The sequence below is a fragment of the Macrobrachium nipponense genome, chromosome 41, assembly GCF_015104395.2.
Source record: "Macrobrachium nipponense isolate FS-2020 chromosome 41, ASM1510439v2, whole genome shotgun sequence".
NCBI classification, from domain to species: Eukaryota; Metazoa; Arthropoda; class Malacostraca; order Decapoda; family Palaemonidae; genus Macrobrachium; species Macrobrachium nipponense.
Window position 1 is genome coordinate 36,550,698 of NC_061102.1, and position 27,362 is coordinate 36,578,059.

Sequence of the window (27,362 nt, forward strand, 5' to 3'; positions counted from 1 at the left end):
TTAATTCTTGTTATATATATGCATATGAACGAATAAGAATGTGTGACCCTTGACGGCGCAAAATGACTGACTGTCTTCCTCATACCGACTCTTCCAAGTGAAGATGAACCGATGCTCAAAGGAAATGAAATATGGCGACGCTACTCTGCATTTCTATAACACGTGAATAAACTTAACATTTGATATGTTTCGACAGCGTTGTGAAACCTGGCAAACAAAGAGGCTCAGACTATGAGGACGACTTTGCGGGTTTTGCTCTGAATCTGGTATTCGGTGGGGTCCTCCACCAGGGTCTCGATGTGGTTGGCCCCTTCGTACAAATAGTCTGATTTCTCTTCGTGGAAAATGGCGCTCGGGGGTTTGGGCAGGGGCATGTAGTCCCCGTTGGTGCTGACCCGCAGGTGGTGGTTACTGCGGTCCTTTTTGAAACCAAAGTCATCGTCGTCTTCGTCGTCGTCATCGTCGTCTTTCTCTCGTCTGCCCTGGTCGTCGTGTCTCTTGCCGTTCATGAGGATGTTATGTTGTTTGACTAAATTCTGTGCATTGTGCTCTGTGTGCGTCTCCTTCTTCTTCTCCTCTTCCTCCTCCGTTTTCTTCTTCTTTTTCTTCTCCCCCTTCGAGGACCTTTTCTTCGAGTCCCTGGCTCACTTGTAACTCTCGTCGAAGAGGGTGGCGCACTTCTGTCCGCAGGCTAGGCAGATGATCGTCAGTAACACCACGGCCAACACCACGTACACGAAGATCAGCTGAGCCACAGAAAACAAGTACACGGTCTTGGAACACCTGAGGAACAACAGAAATGGTCAGGTCTTGTAACAGCAGTGTGAAAGGATCAAGAGTTGACAGTTTTAAGAATGGCGATTTCCCATTTCAAACTTGGTCTACTTTTATTTAGTTAAAATAGAAACTAACATGGTAATTTCAAATAATTGTGTAAATAATGTATGATAATGGGAGTCATATTTACATAACCTTTCAACAAGACAAAAGAATGAAAAGAAGGGTCATGCTCAGAGAAGAAAAAGTCATAATGTACTAGCTAGTCCTAAAAGGACCCTCTTGGAGGTCATGGCTAATCTGATGGATGGTACCTTGGCCAACCCGCAACCTACAGCACAACATACTAGCTATATGTGACTTATATTTTCAGAGATAAATATTAACACAAAACATATACTACATGATCAACTTTCATTAGGCGATGATAATGCTGTCCCTTAAATCTGCTAAAAAAAAAAAAAAAAAAAAGACACGAGTTCAGATGTTTTGAAATGAATATAGTAAAAGAGGTTACCGCAACAACCACCCAGTTTGAAATCTCTACAACTCATTCATTATTGTTCAGCAACAAGCCGTTTCCCTTATCGAATGTGGCTGTTGAGTCAAACATGACAACGGTCACTGTAACACTCATATTTCAAATGCTACAATTGAGATGGATCCTTCTGTTAGAGTCATTAGCGATGTGCGAAACCCCCTGACACACTCCTATTCACCCCTACTTTCCACGAACTGTCGCCCTCATGGATTTTCGCGCCCTTCAGTCCCTACGCCTTTTCCATTTCTCCAACAGTTTCTACTCAAACGTCTTCCACTCTCCCTTTCTCCAAACACACGAGAATTATATACTACTCTTTTCACCCACTTATCATTCTTCCTTCACTCTACATGACCAAATCTTCTTTAAACACTCTGATCAGTCTTTTCCCATGGATAACTTTCTTTTTTCATCTAGTCTTCTGTAGTACCTCGTTGGACTAGTGGTTTTAGCGCTCGGCTACCAATCCGGTGGTCCGAAGTTCGATTCTCGGCTCTGCCAACGCGGAATCAGAGGAATTTATTTCTGGTGATAAAAATTCATTTCTCGATATAATGTGGTTCGGATGCTACAATAAGCTGTAGGTCCCGTTGCTAGGTGAACAATTGGTTCTTAGCCCCGTAAAAAATCTAATCCTTCGGACCAGCCCTAGGAGAGCTGTTAGTCAGCTGAGTGGTCTGGTTAAACTAAGATAGACTTACTTATCTACAATGAGATTCAGGGCCTCTGTAACACGGTTTTTTCGCAATAACTTTTTATCTGTGCAGTTCACAAATATAACGCTTATTCAGAATACACATTATATCTACACATAAATTTTGACTGTATTCTGCATTACGTAGGTTGAATAAATTTGGTACTTATAATGTAAAAGTGACTTTTTTTGAAGACAGGCCAACTTACTCAGAGAAAAGGTTTCGAACGCACTCGTTACGTAACTTATGACAGCATTTCTTCCCTCTTTCTCAATGGATGATTGGCTATACGTAATGAAGGCTATACCTCTGGTAACAATGACATACAAATTTAAATACAAGCAAAGCAGCACACCTTCGACTCATGGAGTAAAATTCATCGGGATACATAAATAGTTAAATAATATAAGAATACCGAAAAAAGTTCAGTATCACCTTAGTAATACTATTTATATAGTTATTAAATTCAGTTGGAAAATTAAATTACGATACATTGTGCAGTTTAACACAGCTAAAACATCACTACTATATAATTAAACCCAAAGGCAATCTGTATGTAAAAATGACTTGTGATAAGTAGAAGCCTTTCACTCAACACCTAATGAGATGAAGGTGTTGTCAAATAGTTCGACCCTTCCAAAGTACTGACAATGTAAGATCCTTTTCATTAGCAAATGCAGGATGGATGGAGAATTCACATATTACCAAAATAAATGTATAAAGTTTAAACAGAAGTAAACACCAAATTGAAGCAACATGTTGACTTAATTACTTTCGAAGCTTAGCAAGATTCAAACTTAAGAGAAACTTGGAAGATATGTTTGAAGCAGCATTACTCACTCAACAAGGTGCATTATTATTTTGATGAATTGAAGATAATGAATTGGCACAATTAAATTAGCAGAGAAATAAAACTGAACAAACAAAAACAAATGAAAACTTACTTGCAATAGTGACAGAGGCAACGAACGAGCATGCAACTCGAGACATCGCAGGGGACACCGACATTCACAGTGACTGACATAATCGCTAAGTGCATTACGAGTTCCTCAGTCAAAGCTTATCTCCACAAGATGCTCCTCATCAATGCAGAGTCAGGAACTTCCCATTCAACTTCACTACAACTTCCAAACACCATCCTTCTTGGACATTCTAATTAGCCGAAACATAAATTTCGCATGCACTTTAACACGTAATCCTTGAACAAATTGGCTACGCAGTATTCTTGCATAGAAGTTCAAAGTATATGACAGAGTTCTCTGTGATTAATATATATATATATATATATATATATATATAGTATATATATATATAGTATATAATATATATATATATATATAGATATATATATATATATATATATATATATACCATATATATATACATACATACATACATACATACATACTACATTACATATATACATATATATATATATACATATCTATAATATATTATATATATATATATCTATATATATATATGAGTATATAATATATATATATATTATATATATAATATATATGTAGAATCTACAGGCCATTTTTACCAGATACATATGTCGTTGTATTAGTCACAACGCCCTCTCAAGTTCTCAAATTCTTTGCTCTTTTTTGGAGACACTTGTCACTACAAAGCCTTGAGATCCAACTTCAAAGAAACATAAAGAAATCATGATGTCAAGTAGCGGGAAACGAACCCGCGATAGGTGACTCTTCGTGATTATGGTATCGTGGGTTTGTTTCACGCTACCGACTTCATGATTTCTTCATATTGCTTTAAAGTTGGATCTCAAGGCTTTGCATATCCAAAAAAGAGCAAGGAATTTGAAAGGTTAGGAGGGCACTGCGATATATATATATATATATATATATATATATATATATATATATATATATATATGTGTGTGTGTGTGTTGGTGTGTGTTTTGAAAAGAAGTGCTTAACTTATTCAAGGAAGGATTTCCAAATATCTAAAGGACACGAGGCAAATATGACTGCAGTGAAGCCCTAAGGATAAGGAATGTTATCAAACTAGTTCTGATGGAACCTTATGTACCCAACCCGGCTTCCATGACTCTTCGGACAGAGCAATGTTATTTGTCTTCTTACCTAAAGCTCTTCTTCACCTTTGCAATGAAAAGTGCTTCCTGACCCTTCAAGTTCTTCTGACCTTTGCAACAGGTGCTTCCTGACTTTTGATACGACGAGAACTTCTACAGATAATCTGTGATGCATGCAAGTGTACACGATTCGATATGGTAATCGTGTACAAAATGAAGAATAACAGATTGCTGATGTAAGTGTGTGGCATTTAAAAAGCCAGGTGCTTCAGGCAGCTTGAAAGATGAAGAGAAGTGACACTTAATATATCCCAAAGGTTGTGAAAGCCAGATTGCATAGAAGAGATCTTGGAAGCAGTTTCGAGGCAGATTAACATTCCACATCCTCGGTCCTCAGTCGCGTCCTAATTGACTGCGTGTTAATTAGCTGCCTCTCTTTTGGCAAATCCTTATTGCATCTAGGGGTTGGATGCACTACTTTCATAACCATAACTATTTGAGCAGGGATAGCCATACCATATGTGATGTTATGCTGGTTTGTTAACCATGTGCGTACGTAAACTATACTACTCATATAATAAACATAAAACATATATACACAAATACAAATATATATATATTAATTGCATAAATGCGTATGCCTTGACATGTATACAGACAAGCTAAAGAAAATTGTGATAACAGGCACAGCACAGAGGCATGCATTGTAATCCTGAATTCCTCGCATACAAGAACGGTAACAAACAAACAGAAAATGAAGTTCAAAATATTCTGCCGTGGTACTAGGGATGTCAGAACTTTTATTAAACCATATTAGTTTGTAAATGATACTGTATAAGAAGGAAGATTGTATTTTAGCGTCTTAACGTCATATTAGAATTATTTCAAAATGTTCAGCCATTCTTTTGTAGAATAGCTATGAACTGACCTAGCACGCATCAAAAGAGACATTACATTTCATTTAAGCATTCGTCTTTCATTAGATCAGCCTATCACTGTTAATCGAACAAGCCTAAAAGGCAGCAGCGTTGCACAGTGTATAAGTACCTGCACAATGCAATATTCACTTATGAAAAAAAGCCAACAAATAAATATAGGCAAATGGCACTAGTGTGCAGCAGCTTCATTTAAACCTTGAAGCGTGAGGATCGATAATAATGGGAGAAGACCGTTTTTCAGTTCAGCAGCGAAGAGTGAGAGAGCTTTGCGGTGGGTGAAGTGACAATGTGACATCCCACCCAAATGTGGATGCTCTTACTCTGCAAAGCAGAGCTGTAGCGGGTACTACTTCCAAGGTGCCTCTGGAAATTGCCAGCTGAAATGGAGCGTTTGGAAGTTAGCCAGTCACATCACCATTGCCAATTAAACGAAAAGCACTATAGTACTAAGTAACCACGTCCAGAATATAGAGATTCCTGAAGGAAGTTGACCTCCAGACATGAAAATACTACCATAGCAAATGTTGGAACTGAATACCTGAACCATGTTGCATTAACATAGGAGCTTAGAAAAATGCTTATTTTCCTGGCTTCATTAGATAACATTCTTAAAAGTGTTTTGAGGGGAAAGCATCGCGTTGAAATGACACCAACAATTTTACCTCTGAAGAGCAAATCAACAACCACTGGGCACCCAAATCAATTTCTTCAAGCATATGTTTACCAATTTGGGTTTCAAAATATGTCACAAGTATTTTATTGTTTCCCACCGGCACACTGGCTGTCAAAAGTAAGCGTCTAGACTCAAATGATCTAAATAAATACTTAACGATAAACATTTTAAGTCATGTTTACTAACAGCACGGAACTGATCAGCCTTTCATTTGTTACTCCGACCCGATTCGTCGTTAAGTTTATTTATTTAATAAATGCGTATATAGCCATGCCCTTTCAATCCGTCTCACATATGACAACAGTACAAGGGTTGACGGATATACATTACTTTGAACACAACAAGATTAGGCATTGCGTGCAGCATTACGTTGAAAACTGCAACGTATGTTTGCTTATTCGTAAATGTACGTATGTACGTGTAGTTGAAAATATGACCGTAGTTCCTAGGAAATCACCAACACGTAACTAAGTAGCAATTTGGCAAAAGGAACGGAAAATACGGGTCCATTTTACTCTTCGTGCTAGAAGGGGAAAGCACCCGGCTACTCTAAGTAATTACATCGAATATCATAACGAAGAACTATGCAGTAATGATGCGTATAATGGGGCAGAGTCATGGCATGTCATCACGTGTCCTCATTCCCTTTGTTATTTTTGCCGAAATTTTCCTGGGAATCCTTCTACGAATGGCATTAACATCTTGCTTGGCAAAAGGCAAACATACTACTTCAAATGACTGCTATTTTCTCCAGACAAGAACACCTGACGTGGGCTCCTTCACAAATTCTGAGACGCAATCGAATTCCGGAGAAAATAAAGGGGAAAATTGACGATCGCTCCGTTACGAAAGACTTCATCCTCACCTGCCGAGGCTTCTTTGACGTCTGGGTTCCTAATAAGATCCTGTTTTCCACTCGGTTGAAAAGTCAGTCCATCCATCATTCATAAACCCAAGGGAAACTCAAAATGTGACAAAACTGCTTTGAACGCGAACAGAGGAACATTGAACAAAAACGAGGTTGGTTAAAAGCAAAGAACCACTGAAAGCATTAATGTCATTTGTATGAGAGAATTTCGTACGTCAATGAACTCCATTCAAGGGTTGGTATACACCTTTTTCGATTCACTCTGGGAATCTGCATTCCCACGGTTAACCACAACTTCGACTGAACTGAGAGAGTGCCTGCGTCTCAGTCAGCATATGGGAAGGTAAGATGTATTAAATTGTGAAATGACAGCAAATGAAAAAACGACAAAGCGGATCAAATGCTTTGGAGAGACCAACGAAAGCCCAAAGAAGAAAGGAGGAGAAGAAGCGAGGCATTACTTTACTACATACATTTCCTATGAGGGGGAAATCAGAATAGAAATGACATTTCCGTCACAAAACACACACACACAATATATATATACAGTGATTTTTAAGGCAAACCTGTATACACACCCACACACCACACACAGATAGATATAATGACACATAAGTGTATGTAATAGACAGATAGTGAGTATACACACACACACACACTATAGAGATATAGACATATATATAGATATATATTATAATATTATATATATATATATAATATATCTATATATTCATTTGCACATGTGTGAATTTATTTATGAGTGCAATTTATTTATGTGTGAATATATTTACAAGCTTGTTCTATAAATCTGCCTGAATGGATAAATAACGAAGATAAAAACGAACCCAATTTTGAATGCTAAGCAGGAGTCAAAACATAGAAAAAGTCAGCCCTATCGCTTAGCTTAGACATTCACAGATCCACATTTAATTCTAGAGAACACTGAATACATTTTCCCCCACAGGCGAAGGAACTAAAGAGTTCTATTGTATACGAGAAACGTGTGTGAAAGGGAGCGGGGAATGGCAGGGCGGGCCGGGGGAGCGGGGGGGATTAGGGAATGGATTCTTGGAATACATTTAGGGTGAACAGCGGGACCGGGTTGGTGGACATTAATTACTCTTAACTAGATGAAGCCGCGTGTATGACCAAAGACCACACACAAAAACATACAACATTACATATTCAAACTAAATACACTACAAAGCCCGAGACGTTCATCACAAGCGTAATAACACATGAACTCATAACATCCATGAAATGTGGGTAAAAAAAACTTGGTAAAACTGAGCATGCTCACGAACAAAAATAACGCGAATGAAAGATAGAGAAAGAGAGGAAGAGAAATGGAGAGAAAGGAAAGTCTCACCAGTCATTGGGCTTGAAAAGGGTGACCTGGAAGTTGGGCAGATAAATCCGATAGACCCAGTAGTTGCCCATGCCGAACCATATCACCAAGAAGATGGTCAGAGCGACGTCGGTGGCTCGGTAGCTGGTGGAGGTGAAGATCTCGTCCAGGCCGTCCTCGGCGAAGGCGTCGTCAATGCGCTCGTAGCGCCTCGAACGGACCTACAGGCACCAATGGCAAGGCTCAGATGTCTCGTTCGAGACTATCATGTACAAGGTAACTGTCAACACTAGAAGGATATATCATTATATGAAAGGCCTAAAACCTGTTTATGATGGGAAAAGAATCAGTTGATGAAAGGCAAAAAATAAGTTTATGAAAGTCAAGAGATCAGTTAATGAAAGGCAAAAAATAAGTTTATGAAAGGCAAAAAATAAGTTTATGAAAGGCAAAAAATAAGTTTATGAAAGGCAAAGAATCAGTTTACGAAGGGCAAAAAATCAGTTTATGAAAGGCAAAGAATTAGTTTATGAAGGGCAAAAAAACAGTTTATGATAGGAAAAGAATCAGTTATGAAAGGCAAGAAATTAGTTTATGAAAGGCAAAGAATCTTTTTATGAAAGGCAAAGAATCAGTTTATGAAAGGCAGGAAATCAGTTTATGAAAGGCAAAAAAATCTGTTTATGAAAGGCAAGAAAACCAGTTTATGAAAGGAAAATAATCAGTTTATGAAAGGCAAAAAATCAGTTTATGAAAGGCAAGAAATCAGTTTATGAAAGGCAAAAAAATCAGTTTATGAAAGGCAAGAAATTAGTTTATGAAAGGCAAAAAAATCAGTTTATGAAAGGCAAAAAAATCAGTTTATGAAAGACAAAAAAATCAGTTTATGAAAGGCAAGAAATTAGTTTATGAAAGGCAAAAAAATCAGTTTATGAAAGGCAAAAAAATCAGTTTATGAAAGGCAAAAAAACAGTTTATGAAAGGCAAAAAATCAGTTTATGAAAGGCAAAAAAATCAGTTTATGAAAGGCAAAAAAATCAGTTTATGAAAGGCAAAAAAATCAGTTTATGAAAGGCAAAAAAAATCGTTTGTGGAAAGGGCAAGATATTAGTTTAAAAAAATGAAGGCAAAAAAGACAGTCTTTTATGAAAGGCAAAAAAAATCAGACAGTTATGAAAGGCTAAGAAAAAAATCCAGTTATTTGAAAGGCAAAAGGAAATCAGTTTATGAAAGGCCATAAAAAATTCAGTTTATGAAAGGCAAAAAAAAAAAGCAGTTTATTTGAAAGCAAAAAAAAGGCAGTTAGGAAAAAAAGGCACGTTTATTAAGTTATAAAAGGCAAAAAAATCAAGAAAAGAAATGCAAGATATTAGTTTATGAAAGGCAAGATATTAGTTTATGAAAGGCAAAAAAATCAGTTTATGAAAGGCAAAAAAATCAGTTTATGAAAGGCAAGATATTAGTTTATGAAAGGCAAAAAAATCAGTTTATGAAAGGCAAGAAAAAAAATACAGTTTATGAAAAGGCAAGATATTAGGTTAAGAAGTCAAAAAAATTCAGTGTTATGAAACAGGCAAAAAAATCAGTTTATGAAAGCAAGATTTAATTAGTTTATGAAAGGCAAAAAATCAAGTTTATGAAAGGCAAGATATTAAGTGTTATGACAAAGCAAGATATTAGTTTATGAAAGGCAAAAAAAATCAGTTTATGAAACGGCAAAAAAATCAGTTTATGACAAAGGCAAGATATTAGTTTTAGAAAAGCAAAAAAATTAGTTCATGAAAGGCAAGATATTAGTGTATGAAAGGGTAAAAAAATCAGTTTATGAAAGGCAAAGATATTAGTTTATGAAAGGCAAAAGATATTAGTCCCTTAGTTGTTTATAAAAGGCAAAAAAAATCAGTTTATGAAAGGCAAAAAAATCAGTTATGAAAGGCAAAAAAATCAGTTTATGAAAGGCAAGATAATTAGTTTATGAAAGGCAAAAAATTAAACAAATAAGTTTATCGAAAAGGCAAGATTAATTAGTTTACGAAAGGCAAGATATTACTTAGTTTAGAAAGGCAAAAAAATCAGGTTTACAAGGCAAAAAAAAATCAGTTTTACGAAAGGACAAAAAAAATCAGTTTTATGAAAGGCAAGATATTAGTGTTTATGAAAAGGCCCAAAAAATCAGTTTAAAAAATGAAAGGCAAGATATTAGTTTTATGAAGAGAAAAAAATTAGTTTATGGAAGGCAAAAAAAATTAGTTTATGAAATGTAAAAATTCCGCTTATGAAACGGGAAAAATGAGTTAATGAAAGTAAAAACTCAGCTTATAAAGGGCACAGTCCGGTTTTTGAGGCAAGGGAAAAAATCAGTTTACGAAAGGCACAAAAATAAGTTCATGAAAGACAAAGAATCACATCATATAAGGCAAACAATCAGTTCATGAAAGACAAAACACCAGTTTATGAAAGGCAAACAACCAGTTTCCGAAACGCAAACAATCAGTTCATGAAAAACAAAAAATAACAGTTTATGAAAAGCAAAAAATCTGTTGATGAAAGGTAAACAATCAGTTTATGAAAGACAAAAAATCATTGGATGAAATGCAAACAATTAGTTCATGAAAGACAAAAAAATCAGTGCATGAAAAGCAAGAAAATCTGGTTTCGAAACGCGGAAAATGACCAGGTTTGTGTCCAGAGCGACTCAGAATTAAATGTCAGGTTTATTCCTAATCAATTCTAGCGAGAAGAGGAAATAAGGCCTAGTCAGGAGTAAAAATCATGTCTATTAATAAAAAATCTGTGATTTAATTATAGAAGAAATTCAGTGTAAAAAACAGGTTTAATTATGCGAAAAAGTTCAGGTTTACCTTTGAGAAAGAAGATTTTCTAAAATATTAGGTACACTTATCAAAAAAAAAGTTTGTCATAAGGAAATGCCAAAGTAAATAAAAAAAAAAACAGTGATGGACAATTTCTTATTTGTCAATATAAATTCCAAGTATTGCTGGTAAATTTTGACAAAATGAATAACACAAAATACCAGCATTTTCAAAATTCATAATTTCACAACTTGCAAGACAAAACCTTCTACAGATGATAAGATTACTTGTATTATCGTTGTAACATCAGTCAAATGTAAACCCAAAAAGATTTTTTCGGTCAGTTCGAATGTACGAAACCTGACGCCTAAGTTATTCTTTGAGGAGATCTTGAATACTTCTATCAGTTGACCTCTGAATTAAACGATTTTCTATAATAGGAACTAAGGCATTTTCATTTCCTTCGTATCTAAGATGTCTGACTGACAGTACCTACTTTGCTATACTACTTACTCTTGCAACGTTCTTCCTCTGGAATACTGTCAGGAACTGGACACTATAACAAAAGTGAGTCCAATAAGTATAATATTGTATAGGGCAGGTATCGTCTCCTTTTCCCATGCGATAAAACAAAGTTTATTGTATCAATATCCTTTTCTTACCTTTAGAAACTTCTCTGATGGTTGCAGTCACCAAGGAAAACATATTCTCGTTCTTTTTCTTGATAACAATTCTTGATCTCCTTACCAAGTAACTCTACTAAGCATTGTTTTTCATAACCTATGTGCATGACTATACGTAGCTAAATTGAATACCATCAGCCAGTTTACTGATCAACTTACTTTTTCCATGCGTTCCTGCACCCCATTTCTGTGCCTTTATTTATTTATTTATTTTTGTTTTGTTTTGTTATTTAAGCAATTTTTTTTTATCAAATCTTAATACTCCATCTGTGATGCAATGACTCCTTATTTCGAGAGAGAGAGAGAGAGAGAGAGAGAGAGAGAGAGAGAGAGAGAGAGAGAGAGAGTTACTCACCTGTTGACAAAGAAGCCATAGTCCTTTCAGAGTTCCAAAACATCCACCGACCAGGAGATAGATTGGAATCTTGGGCTCGAGAGGGCATTCATTTAGATACTGCACGCCTGTAAAAGCCAAAGGATGAATTCATTGCATAAAGAATATGTTGATAAAGAATATTCACAGAAGGAGAGAGAGAGAGAGAGAGAGAGAGAGAGAGAGAGAGAGAGAGAGAGAGAGAGAGAGAGAGAGAGAGATTTGAATAAACAGCAACTAAAACTTTCTATTACGACTACAAGACTTGAGACATTTTTTACCATAATAACATCATGAACGATAAGAGCTTACAAATGGTTGTCTAAGAACAAAACTGACTTCAATTCTTTTTCACTTACCCATGATAGCCATCAGCACTGGAACTATCATTATTATCAGCAGTATTACGGTCATCAAAACTGAAAAAAAAATATATCGATTAACAAAGGGTTCGGGGTTAGAAAAAGGTACTAAGTAATTTTTATATGGTCTTTGAATACACACCAACAAAAATACATGAAACCTTCTGGTAATATATATATATATATATATATATATATATATATATATATGTATATATATCGAGCTACAATGTCCTTTAATATCTAATTCGCTCTACCTCGGAATTAATATATTTTCATACATGCTTAACCGAAGGGGAATTTTTTTTCTCGATAATAGACTTGCCTGGACCTGGGCGCGAACCCATGGATCCTTTCAAATCCAGGAACGTCAGTGAAGCTTTTACCTACTACACCACCGCGAGAGGCTAAAAGTTCATGTCGCCTCTCAACATCAACCCACCTCGACTCCGGTAGTGTTTGTAGTGCTTTTGACAGCACGTAGCCAATCTGTAAGTCCTATCACATTTCCGTGATTCATATACATATATCGAGCTACTATGTCCTTTAATATCTAATTCGCTCTACCTCGGAATTAATATATTTTCATATATGCTTAACCGAAGGGGAATTTTTTTTTCCCGATAATAGACTTACCTGGACCAGGGCGCGAACCCATAGATCCTTTCAAATCCACAAGGAAACGTTCAGTGAAGCTGTTACCTTCTACTACACCACCGCGAGAGGCTAAAGTTCATGTCGCCTCTCACCCTCATATACCTTTCGCGCGCAGGTAATTAGTTGGTGTCAAAAGCACTACAAACACTACCGGAGTCGAGGTGGGTTGATGTTGTCTCCAAACCAACTAATTACCTGCGCGCGAAAGGTATATGAGGGTGAGAGGCGACATGAACTTTTAGCCTCTCGCGGTGGTGTAGTAGGTAAAAGCTTCACTGACGTTCCTGGATTTGAAAGGATCCATGGGTTCGCGCCCTGGTCCAGGCAAGTCTATTATCGAGAAAAAAATTCCCCTTCGGTTAAGCATATATGAAAATATATTAATTCCGAGGTAGAGCGAATTAGATATTAAAGGACATTGTAGCTCGATATATGTATATGAATTACGGAAATGTGATATGACATATATATATATATATATATATATATATATATATATATATTTATATATATTAACCTTGGAAAATATTCAAAAGTGAGCTATCGCACGCAATTACCAGCTTTATCAAACCAACACAAAAATACTCTTGAGTGTAAAGATAGGCTATCATTGAATATTTCAACATACTTTGAGAGCACATCTCTATTTTGTAATTGGCCTTTCTATTGCGTTATCATGCAGTCGCCATATGATATCAACAGTGAAAGACTATTTCATTTTCATAAAAATCTCACATCGCAATTACATTTCCAGGAACAATGCTCAAAAATCCGATGGCAGAGATTTTTGTGTATGGACGACAATGGAAAACGGAACTAAACAGTAAATTCTGGAGGCTGTTGACAATAACTTATTCACGGCAGAAAAATCGAACCACCCTCTGACAAAGCATTGCACATGCAAGTATAATTCAGTATTGCGTGAATAATAATATTGTGCTTCAGGCTAGGATCGCAGCTTTTAAAAACAATCCTGACACAAGAGGCACGAGAGTTCAACAATCGTTTTACAAGCTCATCATTGTTCTTCATTTTTGTCCTACATTCCTTTTCCTCGTATTGTTGTTCACCTTCTTGGATTCCAACCCCTTTCTGCAATTCCAGTTCCCGTCAGTTTCTCAGTTCTCATCGTCAGTAAAGGAGAAATCTTTGGGAGCGACCGATTGATTTTGATCTATAAAAAAAGGCGCATCGTAGGGACCTCATTTTTGTAATGATTTTAGAACTGCACCTCTTGTTCCCAGCTTGGTACTGATACTCTTCAATATCCTGGCATCACCGTTGTTCCTTCCCTTCACTGTAAAACTATGGAACACTCACCTGGCAGTGTTATGGGTGTTGATGCTCGCGAGATAAAAGAGTCTAACGATAGTACCTTGGGGCAGAGAGTTCCTACAACGTAGTTCATGGATGTTAGATTCTTCATATTTTGTCTTTGTTTTTTGAAAATTCAATTATCTACCTTTATCATATTTATCTGTATCTAACTATTCACGTCCTTTTGCTCTGCTGTTTGTGAATATCAACTGGGACCTATGAGGTCATTCAGCGCTGAAATGGAAATTAACAGTAAAAGGTTTGAAAGATGTAACAGGAGGAAAACCTCGCAGTTGCACTATGAATCAAGTGTTAGGAGAGGGTGGAAAGTAAGTTGAAGAAAGAGAATATGAACGGAGGTACAGTAAACGGAACGAATGTGGTTGCAGCCAGGAGCCGAAGGCACGCTGTAAAGAACCTTAAGTAATGCCTGTAGTGCACCGCATGAGGTCCACTGACGGCACTAACCCCCTACGGCCCACATTCACGTTATAAACAATACATAAAAAATAGTCCTGTTTGTATGGCAGGAGTTGTAGCAACGGCCTCTTCACCATTACGTATAGGCCATTTCATTAAACGGTCGGGACATGAGGTTTAAAATCTTGAAAAGAATGTAATTATAAATAAACAGAGCGATTAGGTAACGCTTCAATATCAAGGATGGTAATTCTGGGTGTGCAGCAGAAGGACAGATGTGGAGGGAGGGGTTTCTCCTCTGGGATCATCATTAAATTGCCAGTTATAGAACAAAGAGGGCACTAGCTGCAGCCTTCCTTTTTCTGATGACTTCTTGCTTATTAAGAGATGATAATAATAAACTGCTTTTGAACTACGGAAACAACTCTTGTGAATAATGAACTGCTTTTGAACTACGGAAACAATTCTTGTGAACTCTTAAGTTTTTAACGGTTATTTGAAAAGCTCTACCAACTTTTGGCAGTGGGACATAACTAACATTTTTCATAGCTAAAATCTTTTCATCGAAATGACAGTGTTGGACAGATGGAAATCTCCTGGCCCAGGTGTACAGGAGCCTACTCGAGGTATGTTGAAGAAATATGAAAACAAAAACATATTTAGTGAATTGCGCTGGGCCGAATTTTTAAAAATCATTTATTAATTCATCTGTTACCTCCTTGAAGTGAAAGGGAAAGACAGTCGCTATCTTGCTCCCCCAAACAAAATCCTTTTGTATTTTCAATTCCGGAGATCTACCTTCGAAACAGTTCAAGTTATTCAAAATATATTTCAGGTGAAGAATAGGACTAAGAACTAACGCAACTCGCCATACAATGGAGTTGTAATAATGAATGCTACTCCAAAAATAATATCAAAGGTATCCAGAGAACGGAGGGCTACACCACCAACAAGGATGGTCAGATACGCGACTAAACACCTAGTGGACGTGGGCGTCGGATAAAAAGAATAACAGAAAACACATTCAACTCAACTGATTGTGCTTGCATCCGGAGAAAACAAAGGCCTCAAGATTGATATTCGTGCCGGCTATTGCCAACAAGAAGCCGATCGTTCTCTTTGTGTCAGCAGCCTCGAGCCCTTATTGGTATAACAACAGCTGAGGCGCATTTACCCTACCAAATCATCTCGGTCTATTGTCGTAGCCACGGATCAGCCTCCTTTCACTTTAACTACAACCTACTGTAATATTGTATCCTACATGGAGGAGAAAAGTCAGACACTCTTCGTGTCTGTGCTCGAACAAAAAAGAGAGTTTGTTTGCCGAGTGAAATACCGGATTATGAAAGGCTTCAGTTACCGTCTTTCCTGTTAGCTTTGAGCAATTGTTCTCAAAACATGACTGGCCAATTAGTAAGCTTATCGTATGACGCTGCTTTACGTCATGAAGCCTTAAGCAAAAAAGCTTTGAATCGATTCATCCTTTCCATGCGGTTTTTGAAGATGCTTCTCTGTGACAGATGGTTTCACTCTGACCTCATGAATGCTGTAGACACAGCGCCTCAACGCCATAATCACATATGCTAATGTTGTTCAATTACAGTAATATCTCAACTGAAGAAGTGATACACCTTAGTTAACCGATCACAACCTGACGAATCCAACAATGACAATAACACACACACACGGACCTTATGTAAAGTGGAAGAACGAGTAGTAGTAAAGTTAATTTTGTATATATTTAAATGTGTACCATGTATGTTGTATACGTGTATTGTAAGCTTAAAACACTAAGCGCATATCATAATGACTAATTTCTACTAAATGAATGATTAATAAAGAATGATTTACCCATATCAATGAATACATCTTTCAAACCAAAACGTAACACTTTCAAAGCATACAATTTGGGCGAAGACTGCCAAATAATTATTATAAGAAATTGTGTTACCACGGAATCATTTTAGCCAAATTCCTTATTACCAAATGACTGATTCGCTGCCTTAAAAATATACCGCACTATGATTTAATGGCTGATAAACCACAGAAATATTCTAAAAGTAATACCATTAACACAAAGTGCACAATGGTTTTTTTTTAAGGTAATTGGAATAATCAGTCTTCATTACTTATGCGTCAACTAGAAAAAAATTTATTTCACTGCGTGCACTTAAATTACATCTGCAAAGTCCTTTAGTCTAAATCTATACAAATACTGGAATGATGGTCACAGTGCCCTCAACCTTTCGTTACTACTTGACTCACAGCCCACTGCCATGTTTGCGTACAAAATACATCGACTTTAGAAGCCATGAACTGCTGTGTTTGTAATTTGGGATAAACAGATGCCTCGAGAAATTTTTTGCGCTACATCTGACGCTTTCCAGTTGTGAACAAGTCTTTCAACGATTAAACTGAGACCCGTCGTTACTGCAGGACAGCTCATTCACGTTAATCAACGCCTCCTAAACAAAAGCCAACACACCGTTTTTAAATCCGTATTCACGTTAACTTAAATCTATTTAAATATAAACAACAACTTCCAGAACTTAGCTTCTTAAATCTAAAGAATTCTATAGTTCACTGATACATACTACAATGGGGCATATGTGAAATGAGAGATGTATCTTTTGAGGACATCGAATAATTACGAACTAGGAAACACCTTTAAGAACTACACCGAGAATGGTTTACAGCACATTCAGCCGATAACAAGCTCTACCCGTCTTCCCGATTAGTAAATGAACTTTGACGAAATTGTCCTATATTTACCGCGTCACCTGGTAAGCACGCACAGCATTTGTTTTCCTGTGCGTTATGCTCGGAAGTTGAGGCTAGGCTGCCCACCATGCCATTCGCAGCGTGGATTCTTCAATCAGCTATTTTAACTAATCTGCTCTCGTATGCCTTCTGGCTCAGAAATATCCACTTTAAGCTTTGTTTTGTTTGTATGTATGTATGGTGTTTTTACGTTGCATGGAACCAGTGGTTATTCAGCTACGGGACCAACGGCTTTACGTGACTTCCGAACCACGTCGAGAGTGAACTATCACCAGAGATACACATCTCTAACCACTCTATGGAATGCCCGAGAATCGAACTCGCTGCCACCGAGGTAGCAGGTCAAGACCATACCGGTCACGCCATCGAGGCGCTTCAAGCTTTGTTCTTGGGGTTCCATGAAACAACATCTTCAAACGCCACCTCACTCACAAGATCATGAATAAAGAAAGCTTTCAAAGGACAGATTTGCCAAATCACAAAGAAAGGAAAAGAAGAGAACGGCGAAATAACGGGAGTAACGGTTTCAGGTCATCTTCATCTGGGAGGTCACAGTGGACGGGGATTGACCTTCTTCTGTTTCCACTTTCTCTTTAAAGTCTTCTGTCTTTTATAGGCCACTGATTCTAAATTATAGTGACTGACATTGGGCGATTTTTTTTTTTACATGACTGGACAAGTGCAGGAGAAGTCGTCTTACTTTACTTGCACCAGTAAGAAAAAAATTCTTAACATATGAACACATGTCACCATTTTAGGAAGAAGTTAAGAATTTAAACAAGGACATCTGCTGCTATTATATTGCACGTTTTTATGATATATATATATATATATATATATAAATAAATATAATATATATATATATCTATATATAATAATTATATATTATATATATATAGATATATATATATATATATATCCATAAAAACATACAATATGATGACAGCAGATATATATATCCATTAAAAACGTACAAAATGACAACAGCATATATATTTAATCACCACGTGTGTTCTTGTCTTTGTGATGAGAGAGAGAGAGAGAGAGAGAGAGAGAGAGAGAGAGAGAGAGAGAGAGAGAGAGAGAGAGAGTAATAAAAGCTCCCACGCGGCAGAGCTTAGAGCTTAAGCTCATGTTTTATTCCAGTGTTGTGGTAAGTTACACTCCAGTGTCAGAAATAGACCGACGCGAAATGATAATTTAGTAAGGGCCTCTGGTCTCGGAATCGCGTCAAAACTTTCTTATTAAATTGTTAGGAGACGCATAGAAGTGTCTTTAAAACTACTTACAGGCTTCGACGGACGACCATAAGAACTATCTATCATTCCTTTATATTTTAATCACTTTCGCTTATTCGGAGATGAAGCCTACAAACAACTTTGTTGTTGTTAGCAAAGGTCTATGGAAGAGCATAAAAAGGTGTTTCGCCTCGAGTTAAAGATGCAGGAATATTAGGATAGGGGGTTTATGATTTATTTATGATTGTAGGTGGGACTAGTGCGTCGTTCACATATAGCTGACATAATAACAATAGAAGCAGCCTCAAATGAATCAAGTGTACGATATGCTTAAACTTCACAGGCGGCAAAAATATTTCAAGAATCTAATACATAAAGTTCAAGGATGTATCAATTTATTCGTAGTTCGGACTAAGATTCTTTGAATGATTCACAGGCCTTTTAAAAACTGTACGTACTTGCAAAACAACAACAACAACAACAACAGCAACAACGAGAGCCTGGGTAGCTCTCATGCCAGCAGTCAAGACTTTTCGATGGCGTTATCATTCTATGGAAAGGAGGGAGACTACTCTCGACTACCTCAAGACCGGTAATAAATGCATGGCATTTGAATGAATAACGTGAGTTAATTTTCTACCGTTTTTGCAGATCAATTACACCATAGCTAACTGAGCCTCTGCTTTTGGTTTGTTGATATCACTTCTTGTTCACTGGCATTAATGAATATCTTATTTAGTATGACATTTTATTTGACTAATATTTTGCCCCGGTGGGCTTTGACATCTGAAGGCGCTGATGCTGGAAATTCCTGGAAAGCGCTCTCTTTCAGTTTTCTACACATGGTTTAAAGTAAAGCATTTAGTCTCTTAAGAATAAGGATTTATATCTTAGTGTTAAATGCGCTCCAAAATATTTTAATTTGAAATAGGAGTTCCAAAATTATGGAATGAATACTGCTTTTGGGAACGTCCTCCGCCCTCACATCCATTGCTTTCAATGTCAGTGTAAGTAAAGAATTCGTGAGGTAGTTGAAGACAAAAAGCAATCCATTGCGACGAAGAATACATTTAGCATATTATTCGATAGTTTCTTCTCGCTCACAACTAATAAGAACTCCTAGATTGATCCTTCATTCGTGGCTGAGCCTTTTCAAAAACTTATGTTATAAAGCGTTAAGACAAAAGAAAATGTGGATACCAACATATAATTTAAGGGCTTCTTCCTCACTGATCTCGAGTCAAACTTCTGTCGAGGTTTCACGTAAATCTATTGGATAAGCTGTACATAAATATGGATAGTACATAACTACTAAACTGGCCCTTATCACCTGACTCCTAACAAGCATTTCCACAAATTCATATTATTTACCTAACTCTGGGTTTAGAATAGTAAAACATGCAATAAATACGATTCAGCAACTTATGACAAACATATCACAACAGGTTGGAAGCAAGTTAACGAATCTTTGGCAAATCATGATAATAGTATGAAGCACTGGTTGGACACTTGCATTCAAGTTGTTTGTGGTAAGTGGGCAATAAATTGCTGGCGTGTGTTTACGACACTTCGCTGCAGTGTGATGCTCCGTAAGGATGAGCGCAAGGCAAACGCAACTGTTTTGAACCCAGAAGACTATTCGATAGCCTTCATAAAACACGTGCCTGGTTTTTCTAGAAAGTTAGTTAGCTCAGTCTGTCTATCCCTTCTCAACTATTGACGTTACTTAAAATCATGAATATGGACAACTAAAATCAGGATTAAAGCGTAGACCGCTTCTGACCAAAATAGGACAATCTCGCGCACGACGTCACGTGGCTGATCTGACGGAGGTTTAGGTAAAAAAAAAAGTCATCAGTCAGTATTTGACCCCAACAGAGTGAAGAACAAGGAAACTATCTTCCAGTACCTGGAGATTAACGGGAACCTCTCTCACACAAGGTCGTGAAAGAGATAAAATGGGTGTGGGCAAACAATTCCCATAGGGACCCTTAAATTATTTGTTTTCTTTTATGGCCACCTACCAATGACGTTACAAATATGCGCAGGAACGATGGGACGGTCTAACCCTGTACTCTATTAATCCTGACTAAAATAAGTTTATCAACCGACAGTTTACATTTACGTTTGGGATCTTTTACTCGTTTTCCGTCATTCTTCACTGATGAGCTACAGATCTGTTACGGAATGTGTAACGCTAGGTTACAGGATATGAAAATAAGGCAGAAATCAAACTGGATGACCACCGCCAAGTTAATACCATAATATTATAATGGCAAAATAATTCGGCACAACACAGTGCGAACACTCCGTGGTGCTACTGGTAGGCACTCATTTATGTAGAGCCCTGAGAGGCCCTGTTGTGGATTAATGGATTAATTACTGGGGAAAGAAACTATGCGAGAAGTTTCTTGAGATTACGGCAATAATTCAGGTTCAAGAGAGCTTTTCTTTTCTTTTCATTCACCTCTGCCCAGATGTCGTCTTTACAAGAAACATGGGGGAGCGGGGGGGGCCCCTTTCTTGGTGGATATTGACAATTCATTGTAGTTCACAAGTAGGATTTTCTCTGCGTTTGCCCTTTGTATATAAGAATTTCAATCGCCTCATGGCTTGAACGCTTGAGAAGTCCATGATTATTTTTACTGAGAGAAGAGAGAGAGAGAGAGAAGAGAGAGAGAGAGAGAGAGAGAGAGAGAGAGAGAGTTAACGATTGTCACAAAACAAAGGTCGTCTTCAGTGAAACCATAAAAAAGAAACTTCAGAATTTTTCTAGCAGAATTGTCATCTTAAAACCGAAACCAGACATGAAATCAAGATTTAACTGTGAATCAAGGACGTTCTTGTTACACATAATAAAGAAGATTCTTGAAAATAAGGCAATTCCAATCCTCATCCCAACTCTATGAAATTCAGCGTCTCAGTTCTCCAAATGTGGAAAGTGAGTAGAATCCTCCCAGCCAAATGAGTAGATCAGCTATCAAAAAGGATCGTATATTATGGATATGATCAATCTCATGTAATGAAGAGGAGACTTTCACGGAATGCTAACGACTTCTCTCCAACATATTCTTGTGACAGCTGACTCGTCTTGAATCTTTTCTTAATTATGAAAATTAATAACTCTATAAGGGCAAAAAAAAAAAAAAAAAAAAAAAAAAAAAAAAAAAAAAAACTGAATTGTATCTCTGATTTCTATCGCCGGAATTTAATATTCTCTTTTGACCTTCAACGAACTTTGCAAGTCATATTTAAACCGTTGCAGTTGCAAAATTACCTTTAATTCTACCCCACTGAAGAGAAGGCGAGAAAGCTGGCATAATCAAAGGATCTGCTCATCTCATCCGTCTCAAAAGGTTTGTGTGGAGCCTTCCAAAGACAGGCCTTTTCAATTTAATAATAATCAATTGTTCTCGTTGCTTTGTTAACAATAATCAGAATCTCTATTACCCTCAATGAAATATCTCATGCGAACTGAGAATGTTTGTTACAGTCTTATGGTTATTAGATCAGCCCACAAAAGGCTGTTGATCACTGATAGAGATTAATGAAAAGTTACCTATCCTCATGGCACTAGAGGCGACCGCTCCTGTAAGCGGCGATGGTGTCAAATGATACCAAGGTCTCTTTTTCTATTGCTAGCACATAGAAGTTTCCTCGCTCATTCCCAAGAGCAAGAACATTTCGTTTTTCCTGTATCTGATAAATATCAATGAGTGAAACCAGTCCTGTATTTTCCTAGGTCGGAATAATGCATATATTCTCTGCGCCTTGGTGGTCTAGGCGCATGGCCTTTGGAGGAATACAGTGCTGGACATTCTTCTACCAGTTGAAAACGCTTGAACTTCCTGACAGGGAAAATCCTGGCATCTTGTGCTACCCTGTATGGAGGAAATAGTCTCTTTTTCGCCTTTATCTCTGCCAAAATCCCAAATAAGCGCCTCGGCGGCGTGTTTGGTATGGTATTAGCTTCCCAGCTCGGTGGTCACGGGTTTCGATTCTCGACCATTCCATTGAGGAGTGAGAGACGTGTATTTCTGGTGATAGAAGTTCACTCTCGATGTGGTTCAGAAGTCACGTAAAGCCGTTGGTCCCGTTGCTGAATAACCACTAGTTCCATGCAACGTAAAAGCACCATACAAACAAACAAACAAACAAAAACAAAATCCCAAATAATGGTATTGTTTGATAACGCCGATCTTTTAGCACAATGAAAACGATAATTTCACCGTCATGTTGGGAGCAGCCAGATTTCACCATTTTATTTATATGGACTGCAGGCTTTTATAATAATTATACTGTAACCACTATTCCTGCAACTTTGGCCCACACCAAACTGAATTTTTCGTGTTAAAAAAAAGAGAAAGAAAAAAAAAACGAACCAAAGCTTTCATAGTTCTGAAGCTTACGTTATACTTCAAATAAGGATGATAATTGATAAAAAAAACTAAGCTTAGGGAAGAACCAGATATCTCGCAAAATAACGGTTAAATTTTCGATTTTATCTACATCATGACCTTACTGAGTATTTATGGCGAACAGCAAGTATGGTGAGAAGGCAAATAAAATGAAGTTCCAGTCGAATTCATCAGAATACCATCCTATATATCATTCCGAATTTTTACGCCACTATTATTAATATTATATATTTTATAATATTAATAATTATCATTACTGTTAGTGTTAATGTTTCTATCTAGTTAAAGCCAAAAGACACCTTCCCTAGCTGGCAAAATTGAGTTTTGTCCAGAAAAAGAGACTTTTTCATATTCTCTAAAGGATGACACATATATATATATATATATATATATATATATATATATATATATATATATATATATATATATATATATATATATACATACATATATAAAGCCTCCTAGCCTGAGAACGTTTCATGTAGGTTTTCTTTGTTTAGCAGGCTGACAGTCTCTTCAAATTTATCATTTAGCCAATTTATTTGACTTTACTATTAATCTATTTTTTTTTTATTTATCTTATTTGCGTTTTTTCTAGCTTCTTTTTCATTGCTTACTCTTTACTATCCTTGGGCTTGTAGCTTCCTGTTTTTTCCAACTTGGACTGTAACGTTTGCAGTAATGACAACATACGCGAGACGGACTCGAATTAATACCTAAGTCACGGTAGATATGAAATCAATGTTGCCCGAGACCTCTGACATACTTACTGCTGAACTTACTGCTGGGCAAAAGGAACCATCCGGATATTAAGACTGACAAAAGACATCTTGGTATCTCACGGTTCATTCTCTCCTGGAAACGGTGAATGGAGAGAGAGAGAGAGAGAGAGAGAGAGAGAGAGAGAGAGAGAGAGAGAGAGAGAGAGAGAGAGAGAGAGAGAGAGGGGATGGCGGTTGGGGGAAGGGGTGAGATTAAGAAGAATAGGGAAATTTACTGGATATTTAAGTCACGCAAACAAGCAACGCCTCTCTTCTTGGTATTTGGCTACGACGAACCATCTTTTTTATTTTCTTTCTTTTTATGTCACTCCCCCACTCTATCAGATCCTGTTGCGTTGTGATGTTCCTCTTGGTATTTCATAGATTTCACAAAGATTCACAGCCACGGGGTAAAACTTTCATCATATCCCCTAATAAAACTGTTCCAACCACTCTCAAAACAGACTTTCATTGTATCCCTTAATAAAACTGTTCCAACCACTGTCAATACCGACCTACTCCATTTCAATGCAGCAGGAACTGAATGGTATCCCATTTCAAAACGACACGATGAAATTCCAAGCAACCTCCGAACAATAACGCTTTATCAGTTTTTAGCTACAGCAGCAGCAGCAGCAGCAGGAGGTTCCAGGATATTAACCTCACCTGTCTGACATTCCGTCCTCACGCCTCCACCTTCCGCCATTTGTTGGTTGCTATGTCTCTAGATGAATTCTACGCGTTTCAAGCAATGTTTCCTTCCCTTCCTCTTCACCCCATCAAGGACTGCCGCTGCTCTCATTAATGCTACTTATTTTTCTAACAAAAACTGGCGTTAGGTAGCTTAACCAATATCCTGAAGATGCCTAGCAGTTGGTGCTGAAATTAAACTTAATAGTTCTATACGATACTAAACTCTCAAGATATTTTCCCTCAGAACAATTGAGAAGTTACATTTATAAGCGAGAAGATTCCGATCAGATGTAGCCCAATAAAAATAATTAAACTATAAAAAAACGACATAAGTATAAGGGAAGTAATCCAAGGCGTTACTTTCCTTCACCTGTTTTTTTCAATCATTAATGCCTCAGGAGGGTGGACAAGTGATATTTATACCTTTTAGTAGATTCTATCTCATCACATCCGGAGATATTTACTTACCAAAGCTAAACAAGTTTTCGTTAACCCCTGTTTACGGTTGTACTGGAAGGTTATTATACTTGTGGAAAAGGCAGGTAAAATTCAAAGCACATCTCAGAAAGAAATTATAGCAAATATAAGCATAGATAGAAGCAAAGTAATGATGGAGGTGATTGGAATTTATAAAACAGAAGCTCAGGAGAGGAGAAAATCATCTTTTCAATAGGATACAAGACCAAGTTACTAGATTTAATTCTACTGCACCTTGAGATTTATGAGCATCGATAACCACAGAATGTTTGGACGAAGAGTGCTCAGATTTACTCTAGATGGAGCAAGAGATCTCTGATGCTATGCTGAGAAAGCGGGGACTTTTGTAAAATGAGTAACTATCATGCACTCATCAGGAGGTTCAAGCAATGGGGACGATACCCAGATATCCCTGCTTAATTAAAGTCTGTGAATCATGACCAAATAGGAAATCTTGCCACCACCTTTTTTTTTTTTTAATTACAAAGGCGAAAGGAAAAGGGAATGATCTGTCCATAACTAACCCATCCCCTCTCCCAAACAAGAAAAAACAAATAATGGGAAGAGCAGATAAATAGAAAAGTAGAAAAGAAGGGCAGAGAGCGATAGGTCAGCTTCAAGAAAATGGAGCTGAAGTGAATTCCAAAATCTGGAAGACGATAAAAGCAAATAGTGACAAGGGAGCCTAGGAGAATTATGGCCCTCTCTCTCTCTCTCTCTCTCTCTCTCTCTCTCTCTCTCTCTCTCTCTTCTCGCCTTAACGTCAAGGGAACACTGGGAGAAGTAGTACCTACAGAAACAGATACAGGGAGGCCACGTTGCAGCAGCAAGAGAAAAGATGTCCCAAAATAAGAGATCACTAAACAGAAAAAATAGGTCTAATATGAAATTTTAATGACTGAAATGAAGAGAAAATGTTGCGAAACGTCAATCATACACCTGATTTTATACAAGTCGATTAACCACTTGAACAACAAGATGTCTCCAACACAGGTGTCATGTATCCAGTGCACTCATAATGCTGATAAAAGTGTCAGGTTCAATTGTATTTTCACCTTAGTGAAAAATGAGGTCAATTACTGTATAGAAGGGAAGATACATAAATAAGGATCATTGTGTCCTAATATTATACATGGCGGATAATTTGAAAATACCACACGCTATCTGAGCAAAATGTGCCAAGTTACTACTGGAATGAATAACATCCAACAATAAAAAAGGCAGAAAGTCTTGCATAATAACGTAATAAACTCTCTGGGGGACATTAATTGAAATTCTTTTGAACGATGCATACCGGGTGGAACCATGGAACGAGATCAGCTGATCAGATTTGGGAACTTGGTTTTTCTGAATATTCAGCACAGCAATAACAGAGATTTATTATAAGAGTTTAATGCAAAAACTCAAAACTAACACGAAAATTCAAAATTGTAATATACCATAATGGTAATGATATAACAAACGCCTTCACTCATATCTAATATGGAATTATAAAAATAAAACGCTGAACTTAAACATATTTTCATGATTATGCATTTTACTTTATAAAAAAATATTTCAACTGAAGTGTTCATTAGAAATTTCTGACGGTGATTTGTGAAATTATCGTTTATATATAATATGTAACTCCACAGTAGGTATTCTTTTCGGTAAAATATACAATGAAACCATCATATACCTAAAAAAGGAATATCCTACGATCTTTCCATCTATTTCCTGCACAAAAATAGGTTTCTTGATCATTAGCAAGTAACTTTTTGCGTGACACTGCATTTATCTCAACCTCCCACAACGTCGAAAGTCTAACATTCACTCTCAAATACCAATTCTGCTTTTGAAAACGTTCAGACACTCCAGTCTGCGAAGGATCTACGTCCAACTGGCCTTCCCAGTAGAGACACCTGTGACATTCACATCTCATCTTTAAGCTTTTAGCAGTTGCTCACGAAATCTCTGTTCCAACTCAAGCCATAGATTCTTTGTATATTTCAAAGGTCAGCTCCATACCATAAAAAATACAGAGCATCTTCTTCCCTCTGACCTAATCCACACGTCACCCACATATATAAACTTTTTCGATAAACACACATCTCTACGTGACGACACACTGACGTAACCTGAATCTTAATCTTGTATGTATGTATGTATGTATGTATGTATGTATGTATGTATGTATGTATGTATGTATGTATGTATGTATGTATGTATGTATGTATGTATGTATACATATATATACATATACACACATATATGTGTAATTTCTTACGTAACAGATATTTACAAACTCATGGACAGCAGGGAAACACCTTTTTTCTCAAGATTAACAGACGTGGACGATATTTAAGCCAGGCTTCCAATTAAAAATGACCAATTGCCAAAAAAAGCATTAAAAAGTCAGCTCCTATTTCACAAAAAGGGACCCAAAACCTAGACAGGAAGATTGGGGAAACGTAGTTTTCGGTGTTTC

The 27,362-nt window shown here is 37.0% G+C and overlaps 1 protein-coding gene across 6 annotated transcripts in view; it reads right to left on the minus strand.

The window, feature by feature from the left end:
* Positions 1 to 333: 333 nt before the first annotated feature.
* The window catches only part of LOC135212693 (uncharacterized), an 885,471-nt gene continuing 858,442 nt past the window's right edge, over positions 334 to 27,362 (minus strand). For all 6 annotated transcript variants that reach the window (XM_064246375.1, XM_064246376.1, XM_064246373.1 and 3 more), the window contains 4 exons: positions 12,131 to 12,190; positions 11,754 to 11,860; positions 7,924 to 8,123; positions 334 to 783 (listed from right to left, as the gene is read on the minus strand). In XM_064246375.1, coding sequence (XP_064102445.1) covers positions 645 to 783; positions 7,924 to 8,123; positions 11,754 to 11,860; positions 12,131 to 12,190 — 506 coding nt within the window. In that variant the 3' untranslated portion in view covers positions 334 to 644. The remainder of the gene's footprint in view (positions 784 to 7,923; positions 8,124 to 11,753; positions 11,861 to 12,130; positions 12,191 to 27,362) is intronic.